Here is a 15,888-nt window from a genome sequence, read left to right on the forward strand (position 1 = left end):
TATGGTTTTCTCAGGGTACATGCCCAGTAGTGGGATTGCTGGGTCATATGGTAGTTCTATTTTTAGTTTTTTTAAAGAATCTCCATACTGTTCTCCATAGTGGCTGTATCAATTTACATTCCCACCAACAGTGCAGGAATGTTCCCTTTTCTCCACACCCTCTCCAGCATTTATTGTTTCTAGATTTTTTGATGATGGCCATTCTGACCATGTATGATACCTCAGTGTGGTTTTGATTTGCATTTCTCTAATGATTAGTGATGTTGAGCATCTTTTCACATGTTGGTTGGCCATATGTATGTCTTCTTTGGAGAAATGTCTATTTAGGTCTTCTGCCCATTTTTGGATTGGGTTGTTTGTTTTTTTGATGTTGAGCTGCATGAGCTGCTTGTATATTTTGGAGATTAATCCTTTGTCAGTTGCTTTGTTTGCAAATATTTTCTCCCATTCTGAGGGTTGTCTTTTCATCTAGTTTATGGTTTTCTTTGTTGTATAAAAGGTTTTAAGTTTCATTAGGTCCCATTTGTTTATTTTTGTTTTTATTTCCATTTCTCTAGGAGGTGGGTCAAAAAGGATCTTGCTGTGATTTATGTCATAGAGTGTTCTGCCTATGTTTTCCTCTAAGAGTTTTATAGTGTCTGGCCTTACATTTAGGTCTTTAACAGACTGGATGAGTATTATCTCCGTACGCATGTGCTAAAATTATCCCTTCTTCCAATTCCACTGTAGAAATTCTTGTTCCTATTATCTTTCAGATAGACGTTAAGCAATTGCAGATTCTGGTCGAGGTAAGGTAATTCTCTACGGAGTCTGCATGAATGATTAGTAGACAACCCCCAGAGCAGTATTTAAAAGAGGATTTTGCTAATTAGGCCAAATAACAGATTGGTGGAATGTGTATAGGTGAAGGTAACACACTGCTAGTATTTTACTAAACTATGGATTGAAATGCAGCAGATCTTTTCACATTATGTTATAGGTAAGCTGACAGTATTTTTCAGTCAAAGGTTCAATTTGGCTGAAAAAAAAATGCTTTATATTTCCTGGCTTTTCAGTTTATTTCCAGGAAAAGACAATGAAACACTTGCAAAGATGGTTCATCATATGAAAGTCGGTCAATACACCACTTTAATAGAATGAAGGAAAAAATTGTGATTATCTTGATGCAGAAAATGCATTGACAAAATTCAGCACCCTTTCATGATTAAAGTATTCAGTTAACTAGAAATAGAAGAGAACTTCCTCAACATGATAAAGTTCATGTATGAAAAACCCACAGCTAGCATCATACTGAATGGTGAAAGATTAAAAACTTTTCCCCTATGATCAGGAGCAAGATGAGGATGCCTGCTTTTTCCACTTCTTTTCAACATAGTAGAGGAAGTTCTAGCCAGAGCAGTTAGGCAAGAAAAAGAAACAAAAGGCATTCAAATTAGAAAGGGAGAAGTAAAATTATTTGTTTGTCAATAACATGATTAAAAAAAAATTATTGTGGTAAATAACATGAGGTCTACCCCCTTAACAAAATTTTAAGTGTATAGTACAGTGTTGTTAACTATAACCACAGTGTTGTATAGCAGATCTCTGGAACATGGGTTCTTTGATAACCCAATATTAATTCTTTTGGATAAACACCAAGAAGTGGGATTGATGGATCATATGGCAGTTCTATTTTTAATTTTTTGAGGAGCCTCCATACTGTTATGTTTTTTTATATGAAGAAAATCCTAAAGATTCCACAAACACACTTTTAGATCTGACAAACAAACTTAGCAAAGTTGCAGAATACAAAATCAACACATAGCCGTATTTTTATACACTAGAAGTAAACAATTCAGAAAGGAAATTAAGAAAACAATTCCATTTATAGTACCATCAAAAAGAATAAAATACTTAAGAATAAATTTAATCAAGGAGGGAGAAAGGCTTGTACAATGAAAACTGCAAAACATTGCTTTGACTTAATGTTTAATTAAGAGGGAAAATGGTGGGTAAATGTGTGCAATAGTGATACTACAGGGAAAATGGTGGATAAATGTATGCAATTGTGGGTTAATAATAAAAAATTATTCTATTAAATTATCTTTATTTTGATATTAAGTTGTGTTAAATAGAAGGTGGCCCTTACAACTAAAGGTGTTTTAGAATTGGAAAATATGGTAATACCTCTCTGTTATGGAGGTTCAGATGATACATAGCATTTACTAGCATATGAAAGATGCTAGTAAAATGATGGTAAAGGTAAAAACATTGATAATAAAGGCAACAAACCTAAGAATTAAGAGCACAAGTCCTGCAATCAGACTTCTTGGATTTGAATGCTGGTGCCAACTCTTAAATAGGTATGGGAATTTGAGTCAGCTACTCAACTTATTGATATCTCATTTTCCTCATCTGTAAAATGGATATAATAGTATGTGCCTTGTCAGGATAAATGGACTCAATGGGTAAAGTGGTTAAGACTAGTACCTGGTGTATAGGAAATGCTCAAAAAGGATTCAATATATGTTATTTACTATGAAGCTGTAAAATGATGACGTTTATGTATATATGATTTTAAAATGTAGTGTATTTAAGTTCATAATTTATAATTTAACTTGCCTTTTTTAAAAGCAACATTTCATTACTGATTCTTTTGTGTCTCTTGGAATTCCATTAACTGTGAAAATTTTCTTTGTCTCATTTGTGCAAAGCTTATATTTTTTCCCTATCTAATCTACTCTTCATTTGTCTGTATTAAATTTCAGCATGCTTGTTTACCTTCAGCTAGCACAGGTCAACTTAACTAATCATATGATTAGTTCTGGCCTATTAATCATCCCGCTCAATTGGGTGTCAACAGTAATCTCTGAGGATTTGCCCTCTCATATTATGTAAGTTATTACATTGATGAAAATTCTTTTTACCAAATTCTTTTCTGTTTTGGAAGGGAGAAATGGAACAACTAATAAACATGGAAAAAAATGTTTTCTCAATTCATTTTAAGAAATTGATTTATTTAGGAAATGGTGTTTACTTCAAATTATACTTGAGATAAAAAAGGTTGTGTGGATATATTTTTGAAAATGTTAGGTCTATAATATGAAAAGAATTGAAATAGCAAACATTTCTTTTGGTTTATATTCTTTGGTTGGGTCTATATGGCTCCAAGTACCAGTCAAGAAGTATAAAACTCACTTTATAAGCCAGTTTTATTCATTCTTACGTCAGAACTTTTTCTTGCAAGTAATAGGAAATGGCAGTTCTAACTGTCTTAAGTGGAAAGGAAGTATGTTAGTTTATGTAATCGATAGGTCCAGGAGTAGAGCTGGCTTCAGATGTGTTAGCATCACAGTGATACCACTACTCAGTTTTTCCTTCATATCTTGTCTCCAGTCTCAGGTAGGCTTTCCCATTATAGCAGTAAAATGAGCACTAAAACTTCAGGTTTGTATACTTTATAACTCCAAATCTGTTGGAAAAGAGAGCCCCTTTTCTGGTAGCTCCCACAAAAGAACTGTGATTTTCTCTGACTGGACTCAAGTCACATTTCTCCTTGGAATAGTTGTTATGGAAAGTGGGTTGAAGAGTAGGTTTGGGGCTTCCCTGGTGGCGTAGTGGTTGAGAGTCCGCCTGCCGATGCAGGGGACACGGGTTCGTGCCCTGGTCCGGGAAGATCCCACATGCCATGGAGCCGCTGGGTCCGTGAGCCATGGCCGCTGAGCCTGCGCGTCCGGAGCCTGTGCTCCACAATGGGAGAGGCCACAACAGTGAGAGGCCCACGTACCGCCAAAAAAAAAAAAAAAAAAGAGTAGGTTTGGCAGAAAAATTTGAGGTTACTGACTGTTATGGGTTGAATTATGTCCCCCCTCCCCCAATTTATAGGTTGAAGTCCTAACCTCCCAGTACCTCAGAATGTGACTTTATTTGGAAATATAGTTGTTATAGATATAATTAGTTAAGATGAGATCATACTGGAGCAGGGTGGGCTGCTAATCCAAAATCACTGATGTCCACATCAAAAGGAGAAATTTGGACACAGACACACACACAGGGAGAATGTCATGTGGAGATTGGAGTTAAGCTGTCACATGCCAAGGAACTACCAGAAATAGGAGAGAAGACTGGAGCAGATCCTTCCCTAGTACCTTCAGAGGGAGCGTAGCCCTGCCACCATCTTGTTTTTGGACTTCTGGCCTCCAGACCGTGAGACAATAAATTTCTGTTCTCCAGAGCCACTGTTTGTGGTACCTTTTTATGGTAGCCCTAGCAAACTAACACAGTGATCATGAATTTATGGTTAAATCAGTGTGTCCTGTTGAGTGACTTTTTTAGCAGCAGCCTTAAAGGAGGAGGATGGTTGGGTTCATCCAGGTTTGGAGTTTTGCTATCCTGGTGTGTTCTAAAAGAGGAACAAGGGAATTTAGGTTAATGACAAGAGGCTTATTGATATGATGCACTGTAAAATATAAACTGAATGATGAGGAAAGTAAAGCAAAGAGACGGTCCTCTCTGATGGATCACAGTCGAAATAAAAGGCTCCATGGATAAGAGGCCTTATAAAGGTCAAAGGATGATAACTTGAAAGAGAAGGTTATGGTTGGAGAACAAGATGCTTGAAATAGTGGTTTGAGATATAGAGCAGTTTTGGATAACGGTAAAAGGGCCAGGAGTGATGTTACTATGAGAGTAACAGGATGACTGGGCCATAATATATCCACGTTGGTGGTACATTGTATAACTCTGTTTTGGAGAGACCACTGGTGTTAAGGATGTCAAGGAAGTAAGTAGCCAGGTTGTTGGATGGGTTGTCCAAATCCGTGGTGAAGCCATTCAGTTTGATGGAGGTTTAGGGTGGAGAGGAAGACAATGAGCCATGTGCCAAAGCCTTAGATGAGTGAAGTAGAGAGACCAGGAGGTTAAAATATAACAGTGATAAGGAAAGGGAGACAGTAATTTTGCTGAAAAGAGAAGCGCCTCAGAAGAGTAGAGCTTTATTTTTTCTATGTTTTTAAAACAGATAATATGAACAAGCTGTACAGGTGAGCAGAGAGGGTTTTAATCCCATTTCTAGAACCTGAGATAGGCAGGAGGTTAAAACTGGACAGCAGCCATTTGAGAGGGCTTCAAGGGAGGTGAGAGATTATTTCATTTAGAGCAGGGGGTTGGAGGTAACATTCTGAGAAAAGACTGTCAGGCTTTCTCTTCAGGAGAGGACCAGCTGTTATTTCACGTAGGGAGGTGGAGGGAACATTCTCAGAAGAGGTTGAGGAAAAAGGGACTTGCTTACTTCTGTGCTAGACTGGTAAAGCCCTTGAGAGCAAGGAATGTATAATTCATCACTGTGCCTGTCTCAATCTTTGCAAGTAATAGGTTGTCAATAAATGTTGAATCAATTAATTTATACTCCCAGCAATATTTGAGAATTTACTGTAAGAAGGAATTTCACTAATGATCATTTATTCAACTCATAGTTTTTGAGGGCTGTAGGTATTGCAGATTTGATGGTGAGCAAGATAGATGTGATTTTCTGCTCTCATGGAACAAATATTATAGTGAGGGCAACAACAACAAGAAAGCAAACAGACAAAATGAAAACAAGTTGTAACAGGTCTCTGAAGGAAACAAGCAAGGCTGAAGTAGAAAATTTAAAAAATGGCCTACTTTATGATGATCCAAAAAAGTCTCTGAGTGGGTAACATTTAAGCTGAGTCCTAAAGAAAATGAAGACACCACCTGTGCTTTTCAGGAACAGAGAATGACATGTGAAAAGACTGAATTGGGACAGAGCTCTTTTAGAAGAACTGAAATATCACAGTGAAGTTAGTGGCCTTAAGTGAGTCTGGAGAGGCGAGCAGAGGCTGGATAATGCAGGGACTCAAAGCCACATCAAGGAGTTTGGATTTAATTTTTTGTCAAATGAGAAGCCATTGGGGGGTTTAAACAGAAGAATGTTATATTCTTATTTATATTTACATATACTCTGCAATCTGTGTGGAGAGAATAGAGAGAAAAGAATAAAAGCAGAGAGGATGGATTAAAGGTTCTAATAGTCAAGATGAGGTATGAACTGCGATATGGAGAGAGGTGGATGAGTTCAACATATGTTTTGGAATTAGAGTTGATAGCTTTTGCATATGATAGATTGAAAATTGAGAATGAGGGATATGCTGACTCTTAGGTATTTGGCTTGTGTACCTATGTAGTTGGTGGTGGGAGAGGAATAGATTTTTGGAGGAAAAAAAACACAAGTTCTGTTAGATGTTTGGGAGACATCCAAGTGGAGATGTAAAGTAGATAGTATGTAGATTGAGAGTTCAGAGAAGAGGTCAGAACTAAAGATATCAATTGATATTCATCAACATAAGTGTAGTATTTGAACCATGGGAATTGATGTGATCATCTGGCTGCCCAGATGTGTAGAAAAAGGACATGAGAGATGAGGTTGTGAATGTCCTTTGTAAAAAAGTAGGGACTTCCCTGGTGGTCCAGTGGGTAAGACTCCAAGCTCCCAATGCAGGGGGCCTGGGTTCGATCCCTGGTTGGGGAAGCAGATCCCGTATGCATGCTGCAACTAAGAGTTCGCATGCCACAACTAGGATCCCACCTGCCGCAGCTAAGACCCAGCGCAGCCAAAAATAAATAAATTAAAAATAAATATTAAAAAAAGGTAAAGTGCTGTAAAATGCAGGAAGTGGTTATTTTGTTTCACTTGTTCCTTATTTGAATTTTTATAAATCCACATATTATTCATGCCTAAAAATAATGCTTCTCCCAGTGATTTCTGTTTATTTTGGGCTGGCTAGAATGACTTATGTAGGACTCACTGTCTTCTGATGAGAGACCAAAACTAGTCTTTGTATTCATTCTTTGACACTTTGCCACCCAGATTTTTGGTCAGGTTGAATTGGATTTAACAAAAGCTAGTCCATTGTTGCTTTGAGTTGCTGGTATGGTCTCTTTACACCCATTGTTTTTCAGTAGTATACAGCTGTACTGTCTTTTGAAATTCTTCTGTCTACTTAAAGTCCCTTTAATCTTTCAATTCTGATAATCTCCAAAGCAAATGTATTCTTGTATTCAGAATTTGAAAGCTTTCTTTAGAATACTGTTCTTAGAGTGTTCCTAGGTCTTTGCCTGCTAACTGTGTTATCAGTTTATAAGGGTTTGTTATGGAACAAGCATGAGGTGTTAGCATGTTTGCAGAATGGAGCATTGCAACTTGTACTAGAATATAAGCTGTTTAGAGGGCAGGAGCCCTGTGTGATTTTTGTAACCCCAGATATCTGAGCCTATTGTTCTATACTTAGAAGGCATCCAGTACGTGATTATTAAATTATTAAATGAGTTAGGATTTATACTGAGCTTAGGGTTTATACTGTTCATTCTCTAAGGGAACTGCTCAGATGGCTGCTTGTGTTTTCTTGGGCTCCTCCCCACCAGCTCTAACAGTGAGGACTGATCAGATGACTTGCTTTTCTCTACCCTCTATACCCAGCTCCTTTTTAAAGTTTCTTTATTACTGACTTGCTCTTGACTCTCCAGACAGCTTCTGATTGCTATTTCCTTTGTCAGTTTGGATTGCTGTCGATCACTGTCGCTCCTCTTCATTTTTTCATTCTTGTCTTTTCCTTTTACTGTTTGTTTCCACCCTGTTTTCCTTTGTATTGTGAAATACACAAGTCTTTTTTAGACATCACAATCCTGTTTCCTTTGTCAGTTTGGATTGCTATTTCCTTTGTCAGTTTGGATTGCTGTCGATCACTGTCGCTCCTCTTTATTTTTTCATTCTTGTCTTTTCCTTTTACTGTTTGTTTCCACCCTGTTTTCCTTTGTATTGTGAAATACACAAGTCTTTTTTAGACATCACAATCCTGTCGTCGGAAGGTTTTAGTCTCCTTCCCTGCAAGCCGGTCACATGATGTAAACATACATGTGTCAAAGCACAGGCTCTGCTGGTTGTATTCAGTTGGAACTCTGGTCATAGGAGTTGCTGTTCCATTATTGGCAGGGTGGTTGGGGTGGTGGTGGAGGAACTGAAAGGATGTAGGGCTAGTTCCTCTTCTGGTTCCTCAGATCTCTTGAAAATGGAGTATTAGAAGGCTGAGTTCTAAAGAGCTGAAGTTTTGTGTGTGAATATGTCAAATATACTTGCATGGCAAATTACCCAGAAAATTATGTGCTTTATAACGCTTATTTATTTTTATGTTCACTAGTACTGAGTTGTTAATCATTTCTTAAATTTTTAGAGAGACTAAAACTAAAAAGATTTTGAGTGGTTTATTTGAAAGAATAAAATCTATTCCTTTGTCTCCTTTTCACTACCTAGACTTCTATATCTGTTTGCCTTTATACACAGTATTCTTTTTGTCTGGATTGCCACCTTCTCTCTACTTCATCATGGTCTTCGACACCGCCTTTTCGTGGAAAGTTGCAAAAAGTAATACAGAGAGGTCCCATATACCCTTCATCCACTTGTCCCTAATTGTTGTAACACCTCGTATTCTTACAGTACAAGAGCAAAATCAGGAAATTGACATTGGCACAATTCACACACTCTATTCAAATGTCATCAGATTTATAGATACTTATTTGTGTGTATATGTGTTGTTCTGTGCATATGCAGTGTTTTCATGTGTGGATTCATGTAGCTATAACCATAATTAAGATAAAGAACTGTTCCATCCCAAAGATCCTTCATGCTACTCCTTTATATTCATACTCACTCCCCTCTTTATTTATTTATGCTTTGGTTATTCTCTGTATCACAGGACCTTGTGATTAACTGAGAAAAAGATTGGCATTTTGTTTTAGAGGATGTCTGTCTATTTTTACCTTTTCCACATTGTACTATAACCATTTACAATAAGCCTGATACTATTTAAAGCTTCAGTTCATTTTGTGCACTATAGAATCATAGACTCTCAAAGTCATATAATCCAGCACCTCCTCCCACCACATAACCCCTGCTAACATGTTTCATGTGAAGCAACTCTTGATACTTGTTTATTAACCTGTGAATTTCCCTAATAACCGGGACCTCTTCTTTCTCCGCCCCCCCCCTCACTACCTGGTATACTTTGGTGTTAGATTACCTATGTGTTAACTTTTGCTAGATTATGCTGCACTAAGAAACAACCCAAAATATGAGTAGCTTATAATAACAAAGGTTTGTTTATTGCTCACATTATAGGTTCCCTAGTAATCAGCTATGGTTCTACTCCACGATTCTTTTTCATTTCAGGATCCAGGCCGAAGGAGCACCCCCTATTTGTGACTTACTGTTCTCTTGGCAGAGAGAAAAGAGCAAGAGCTGGTGGAAACACACAATAGCTCTTAAAGCTTCTACTTGGAACTGGAACGTTCTCATATTTCATTGGCCAAAGTAAGTCACATGGCCAAGCCAACAGTAGGGTATCCACAGAGAGGCACTACAAGTCACATGGCAACAGGCAGGACTGTTAATACTCTTGTAAGAGGAGAATAAATGGTTGAGGATTATAATACAACCTATGAGACCTTAGGATGGTATAACTTTTTTTCTTAGTAAAAAAAATTTTTTTCTGCCCTGGGGCAGGCATGTAGCATCGTAGTTCCCCTGACCAGGGATTGAACCCTCACCTTGCATTGGAAGCACAAGAGTCTTAACCACTAGACCACCAGGGAAGTCTCCTTAGTAAAATTTGTTATACTTGATTTTTTCTTAATAAAAATAGCAGCCCCACCCTTTTCTTTTCTTTCTTTTTTTTTTGGTTTTCACTGCATTAGTTAGGATCGCAGTGGCTTAAACAAGAGAGAATTTATCTCTCTCAAGTATCTGTCCAAGTAAGATAAGTGGTATAGGGCTGATATGGCAGCTTCATGATAGTGTCAGAGACTTAAGCCCTTTTCTCTATTGCTCTTTTATTCTCAACCATGTTTGCCATCTCTCAGTCTGGGTAGCTGCTCCATGTTTCACCACCAAATCTGCCTTCTGGACAGCTGGAAGAAGGACCGTGAGGTAGAACGCATTCTCCTTCCCTGTAGGTGCACAACCTGGGAGTTGGGCACATTATTTCCTTTCACATTTCATTGAGGGGAACTGGGATTGCAAGAGAGGATGAGAAATATAGCTTTAGGTAGATGTCCAACATGTTCGAGTAAGATTTAGGGGTATTATTACTAAAGAAAGAACAGAGTAAAGGATATTAGGGAACAATTAGCTATCTCTCTTTAATTCAGTTAATTTAACTCATACGAAACCTATGAAGAATAGGTGTTGTTAGCACTTTACAGATAAGGATGCAGGCTTTGCAAAGAGGTGAAATAAGTTGTTCAAGGTCATACACCTAAGAAGTAGTGGAATGGGCTTTGAATTTAGGCCTGATACCAAAATGTGAGTGTTTTTTTTTTTTTACAAAACTATATTGGCATTCCAACATCTCTTATTTTCAAGCACCTAACATTTTTTTCAGAGTAGTAATAAATAGCTATTGACTCTTTAGAAGGAATTCTTCTTACATTTATGAATATTTTACTTTATGACAACTGATAGGTGTTTATGATCTAGCCAATGAATAATTGCTTTAAATTATAATAGTGTTAGAATTTTTAAAAGTGAGATTTTGATTTTGATAACTTTAGTTTAAAAGTTTTCCTTTAGAAATTAATTTAGTTACTAAAAATTTATATGTAACTTTGCATACTGATGTCAGTATTTTGGATTTTTACATTTTTCCCCAAACTGAAAATAGCTTTATTGTTTTATTCTAATTATAGAAGTAGGAAGTGCTTATTATAAAAAAAGTTTTCAGGGAACACAGAGTAGTATAAAGAAGAATGTAAAAATCATTTATAATTCCATTATACAGAGATAATTACTATTATCATTTTAGCTATGCCTCTCAATATTTTTCTCTGTGCATTCATTATGTGTGTTGTGAACGTGTGATTTTTTTAATCTAAAATGATCATATTTCAGTTAGAAAAAAAAAGCCAATTTTACCAAGATACACCAAACACACTCTCTTTGATCATCTTACTTGAAGAGTAAATTGGCAATTTGGATGGCTTTTTCCATTCTCACTTAGCTGTATCGTATTAGTATAGTTAATTAGCACAGGCTGTACTTACTTAGTCACTTAGTGAGCTAATGCCTTCTCAAATGTATTTATGTAGTAACCAGTGAGTCTATAATGTGATGATTAATAAGGTACAGTTTGGAGTTCAGAATTTCTTACTATTTATGAATTTTTTTCTGGGTACTAAAAATTCAACTGAATTGCCTTTAAATAACTCTTTGTTATTGATGGAATGTATTTCATTTGCTTTCTCTAGCAAAGTATTTATACCCTTTTCTGGGAGTAGGGTGAATATGTAAGTTTTTATTCAAACTGGGACATGTTTGAGAATGAAAGGGACATTACAAATATTTAAAGTTTTATATGTTTTTTGACTTTCTTTTTTTTTGGCCATCAAAATGGTTTTATTACATTGGTAGATCAGTAAAATAGTTCTGTTTTCAAAAATAAAATTTTATAAAATATTTGTTCTATAGTACAACAAAATAAAGTCTTTACATTGATTATGAGAATATTTAAAAACAAAAGCAGAGTAGTTATTCTGGGTAATAGTCATATTTTTTGTCAGCTTCTTAGACATATCTGTCTATAATATTGTGTCAGTAATACTTTTCTGAACAATGTCATTATTTTCCAATGTAGTTTAACTAGTTTTAATTTTTTTCATAAAATTATCTGCAGCATTTTTCAGAGTTACATTTTATGGTGTGTAGTTGTTAACCCTTACAGTTGACTCTCCTCTGTAACCATTGCTATATATATATATATATATTTTGGCCATGCTGCTTGGCTTGTGGGATCTTAGTTTCCCGACCAGGGACTGAACCCGGGCCTACGGCAGTAAGAGCACCAAGTCGTAACCACTGGACCACCAGGAAATTCCCAGCAGTGCTATCTTTAATTGCTAACATACTCTATATGTTGTGAACTACTTGGCTACCTCAGGAACAATTTTGCTAAATGGAGAATATTGTTAATTCTAATTTTTTTCTTATTGAAAACTGTAAATTTATCAGCCCCAGTATTTTCACAGGCATTGTCTTTTTGCCTCTATTAAAGGTACTCTTTGACAAATTTTTAATAAGACAAATCTTGTCATATAATTTGTCCCTATTTATGATTATTTGACATGTTCCACTAAATTTAGTTGCTGTGAAATCATAGGCTCTCTGTAATTTCATGTCATTCCAGTACAGAATATACATTTATCCAGTTAAAAATAGGAAGACTTTTGATGGAACTTCTAGAATTCATTACAAAATATAATGATAGAATTTCAAAATTAAATCTTGTATTCTGTTTGAACTCTCATCATTTAATTTGTTTAGTACTTCCCTTGCTTTTGAGGGATATGTTTCAATGTCTTGGCAAACTTTCTTTGTAATGATATTTTCTAAAAGCTTCAATAGCTGAAGTTTTTTTTTTTTTTGGATTTTTATTCATTAACTTTAATCTTTGATTAAAAATTTCCCACTGATTTTGAACAATATGCAACCAGTCATTAGAGGACTTGTTTTCAAAAAGATTCAATACTGAGACACTTAAGTTGGATCTATAAAGTCAGTCTTTCAAAGATTCCCGCCTTTAAAATCTGATGACAGGTTGCAAGTAGGGAACACATATTGCCATGTTTAAGTATTTTTTTTGTTTTCAATACCATTTTTATACTTAAAATTTAAACCAGGGATATGTGAAAACATTTGTAAATTTTGGCATTTGCAGCTAACTCATTAACAGTGATGCCACTATAGCTCTATGATAAATAGAAGTAGCCTTAAAATTTTTATGCAAATTGTCTGTCTATCCATTTTCTAGAGAAATGAAAATTTAGTACTTAATTTTGTATTACACATATAATTTCTTCTCTTTAGCTCATTGTTCCTGAAAGCGTTTACTGGATTAAAAAAAGAAAAAAAGATTGTCAAACAAAATAAATAAACAGTTGTAGAATTATACCATGAAATAAATGACAAAACCACCTCGAGTTTTTAGACTGTTGACTCCTCACACATACTTCATTTGCGCCTAACCTGTAATTTCTCACTTACTTGGCCGGCTAGTGGCCTGATGGATCTTGCAAGTCATTGCACATGTCACTGTACTGACTGGCACATCAGTCAGTAGCACCAGGAGCCAGCAGAAGCACCAGTGTAAAATATTTCTTGCGCAGTCTTGAACGGATGTAAGGAGTTACCTGTCCATGGTTGCTTGTGTCTGAGGATACTTTTCACTGAGTCTTTTGCATGGTGTCCTTGAAAAGGTTTTAGTTATGCTTTATCTGTAAAGAGTCAGGAAAAAAGTGGAATTATCGTTAGTCCTCTTTACAATTTCATCACTAGTTCAGTGGTTAGAGCACTTAGACACTACTAGCTTGGCCAGAAGTTAGATGTATATAGTAGAGGTGTACTAAATTCATCCTGGTTTATTTTAGTGTAGTGATTAATAAAAAATAGTTCATTTAAGAAAGTGAGAAATCTGAGACAAGTGGTAAACTGGATGGGATGCTGAGACAACAGATTGTACTGTCCTGAGCAAACCAGGGCATATGGGAAACAGCATGGTAATGTGAAAGAGGATGGAGCTTAGAGTGAGACAGTCCTGCATTTAAGTCCAGTCTCCGCCATTTAAAAGCTTGGACCTCTCTAAGACTAGGCGTATTAGGGTTCTCCAGAAAAACAGAACCAGCAGGACAGACACACACACACACTGATTGATTAATTTTAAGGAATTGGCTCATGTGATTGTGGAGGCTGGCAAGTCCTGAATCCTCAGGGCAGGCTGGAGACCTAGGGAAGAGTTGATGTTGCAGCTGAGTCTGAAGGTGTTTTGGAGGCAGAATTCCTTCTTTCTTTGGGGGATCTCAGTCATTTCTGTCTTAGGGCTTTCAACTGGCTGGATGAGGCCTACCCACATTATAGAGGATAATCTGCTTTACTCAAAGTTTATGGCTTTAAATGTTAACCACATCTTAAAAAAATACCTTTATAGTAACATGTAGACTGGTGTTTGACCAAACAACTGGGTAGTTAATGGCTGTTGAATCTGTCCCCTTTTCCATCCTTGTTTTCTTTACTTTTAGCATGGCAGTTGAACAAGTTGTCTTCTATAACACTTTATAATCTTATCTGTAATCCTTATCACCATTCAGAACTCCTTACTATTCTCTTCAAACATAACTGAGATTTCTGTTGATTGCATGCATTTTTGCATGCTGTTACCTTTGTATAGAATCACCCTCTCCCCTTCTCCCTTACACCTCAAATTTCTGTACTGATGTCAACCCTATGAAGCCTTCCTGGACTTCCTTCCTGGTTCCAGAACACTCTTCACATTCATGTACAGGTGAACCTGAGCCTTCAAACATCGATACTCCTAAGCTGCCTTTCAGATGAGATAATATATCTGTTCATCAGCTGACCAAGGAACCCTTTGAACTGTGGTATGAATTGAATAGCACTCCCTTCCTGCAAGCATTTCAGAACTGATATCGATATCATCTTTTTGTTCATGAGTTTGTGTATTCATTTGATTATTTTACTGAAGTGGTTTTTGAATTGTATTCATAGGTACCTTGGGCACTGGGGTAGAGGATGAATGCTTAAGGCTTTGGGCTTTTCAGTTCGTCTTTAGCCAAATCATTTCACCCCTAATTTGTTATATGTTGGGTTTCTGAGTAAAATTTTACATGAGGAAAAGAGTTCTGATGTCAAAAATAATTTTAAAATTCTTGTTTTATTTCTTGTCTGCCTGATTATTGGTAATCCATGTGGCTGCCTTTATTCAATTTCCCTTCCTGCCCCCAGAAAGAAACAATGCCAAACTTTTTGAAATCAAGGATATTTTAATCGTATTTATCTTTATTTCATATATCTGTTGGATGAATGCAAATATATTAATAGAAGTCATTGAATAGCATTTAATTTCTAATTATTTATTTATTTTAGTTATCAAGTGGGAATCCTCTATATGAAAAATACTATAGACAGGTAAGATGTTTGTTTCTTTGTCTTCTTAGATTGAACATAAAATATACTTTCAACTCCTGATTGTATATATGCAGATTACCATCCAGCTGAATAAATTTGACATTTCTTGTTTTCATTTTCTTGTGCTTTAATCTCCTGCTTTGATTAATGCTTTTAACAAGCTCCCAGAAAAATGAAGGAAAGATAATTAAGCCCAAACACTTAATTGTCTTAAATATCTATCTTAAAAATCCATGTGGCATTAGATATATTCATCCAGATATAAACATCCAAATTAATTTATAAGCTAAATAGAAATGACTTTTATGTTGTTTTTAAGACTTATTAAAGTTTAATTTTCATGAAGTTAAAACCATGACTCATACAAATATATAAAATGAACGTGTGTCAAGGATTTTTTTCAACTCATTAATTATTGGGAGAACCAGTGAGATGTAAAAATGGGAATATGAGTTACAGAGATTTATATTCTCTATCAGAGAAAATTAATTTCATTGGTATGGATAGGAATCATTTGCATTGCTACCAGGTTTATATAATTTAACCTCTACCCCTACAGAGTGTAAAGTAGCCGAGTTGATAGAAAGTCAAAGGTGCTAACCATAGATCAGATTATCTAATCTCCTGAAAGTGTAGACAGTCTTATTTGCCCATTTCCAAATATCAGATCATTTTTCTTGATAATCTCTTCACCTTGTGATCATAATTACAGAAAAGGCTGGTCTCCTTATACAAATAAACTGGGTAATCTACATATTGCAGCAAGTGTTAATGAACCACTATAGGTCTCCTTGTGTGACTTGCAAATCTAGAGCCATACACTTACTATTTAACAACTTCTAAGGCCAGCTGATTAATTTCTG

General features: G+C 35.9%; 1 protein-coding gene across 1 annotated transcript in view; it reads left to right on the forward strand.

Annotated features, from left to right (window-relative positions):
• The window catches only part of EPS15 (epidermal growth factor receptor pathway substrate 15), a 160,191-nt gene that overhangs the window by 18,691 nt on the left and 125,612 nt on the right, over window positions 1–15,888 (forward strand). The window contains exon 2 of the mRNA XM_082834099.1: window positions 14,984–15,025. Coding sequence (XP_082690225.1) covers window positions 14,984–15,025 — 42 coding nt within the window. The remainder of the gene's footprint in view (window positions 1–14,983; window positions 15,026–15,888) is intronic.

Source organism: Leucopleurus acutus, assembly GCF_964270905.1.
Source record: "Leucopleurus acutus genome assembly, chromosome: 2".
Classification (NCBI taxonomy): domain Eukaryota; kingdom Metazoa; phylum Chordata; class Mammalia; order Artiodactyla; family Delphinidae; genus Leucopleurus; species Leucopleurus acutus.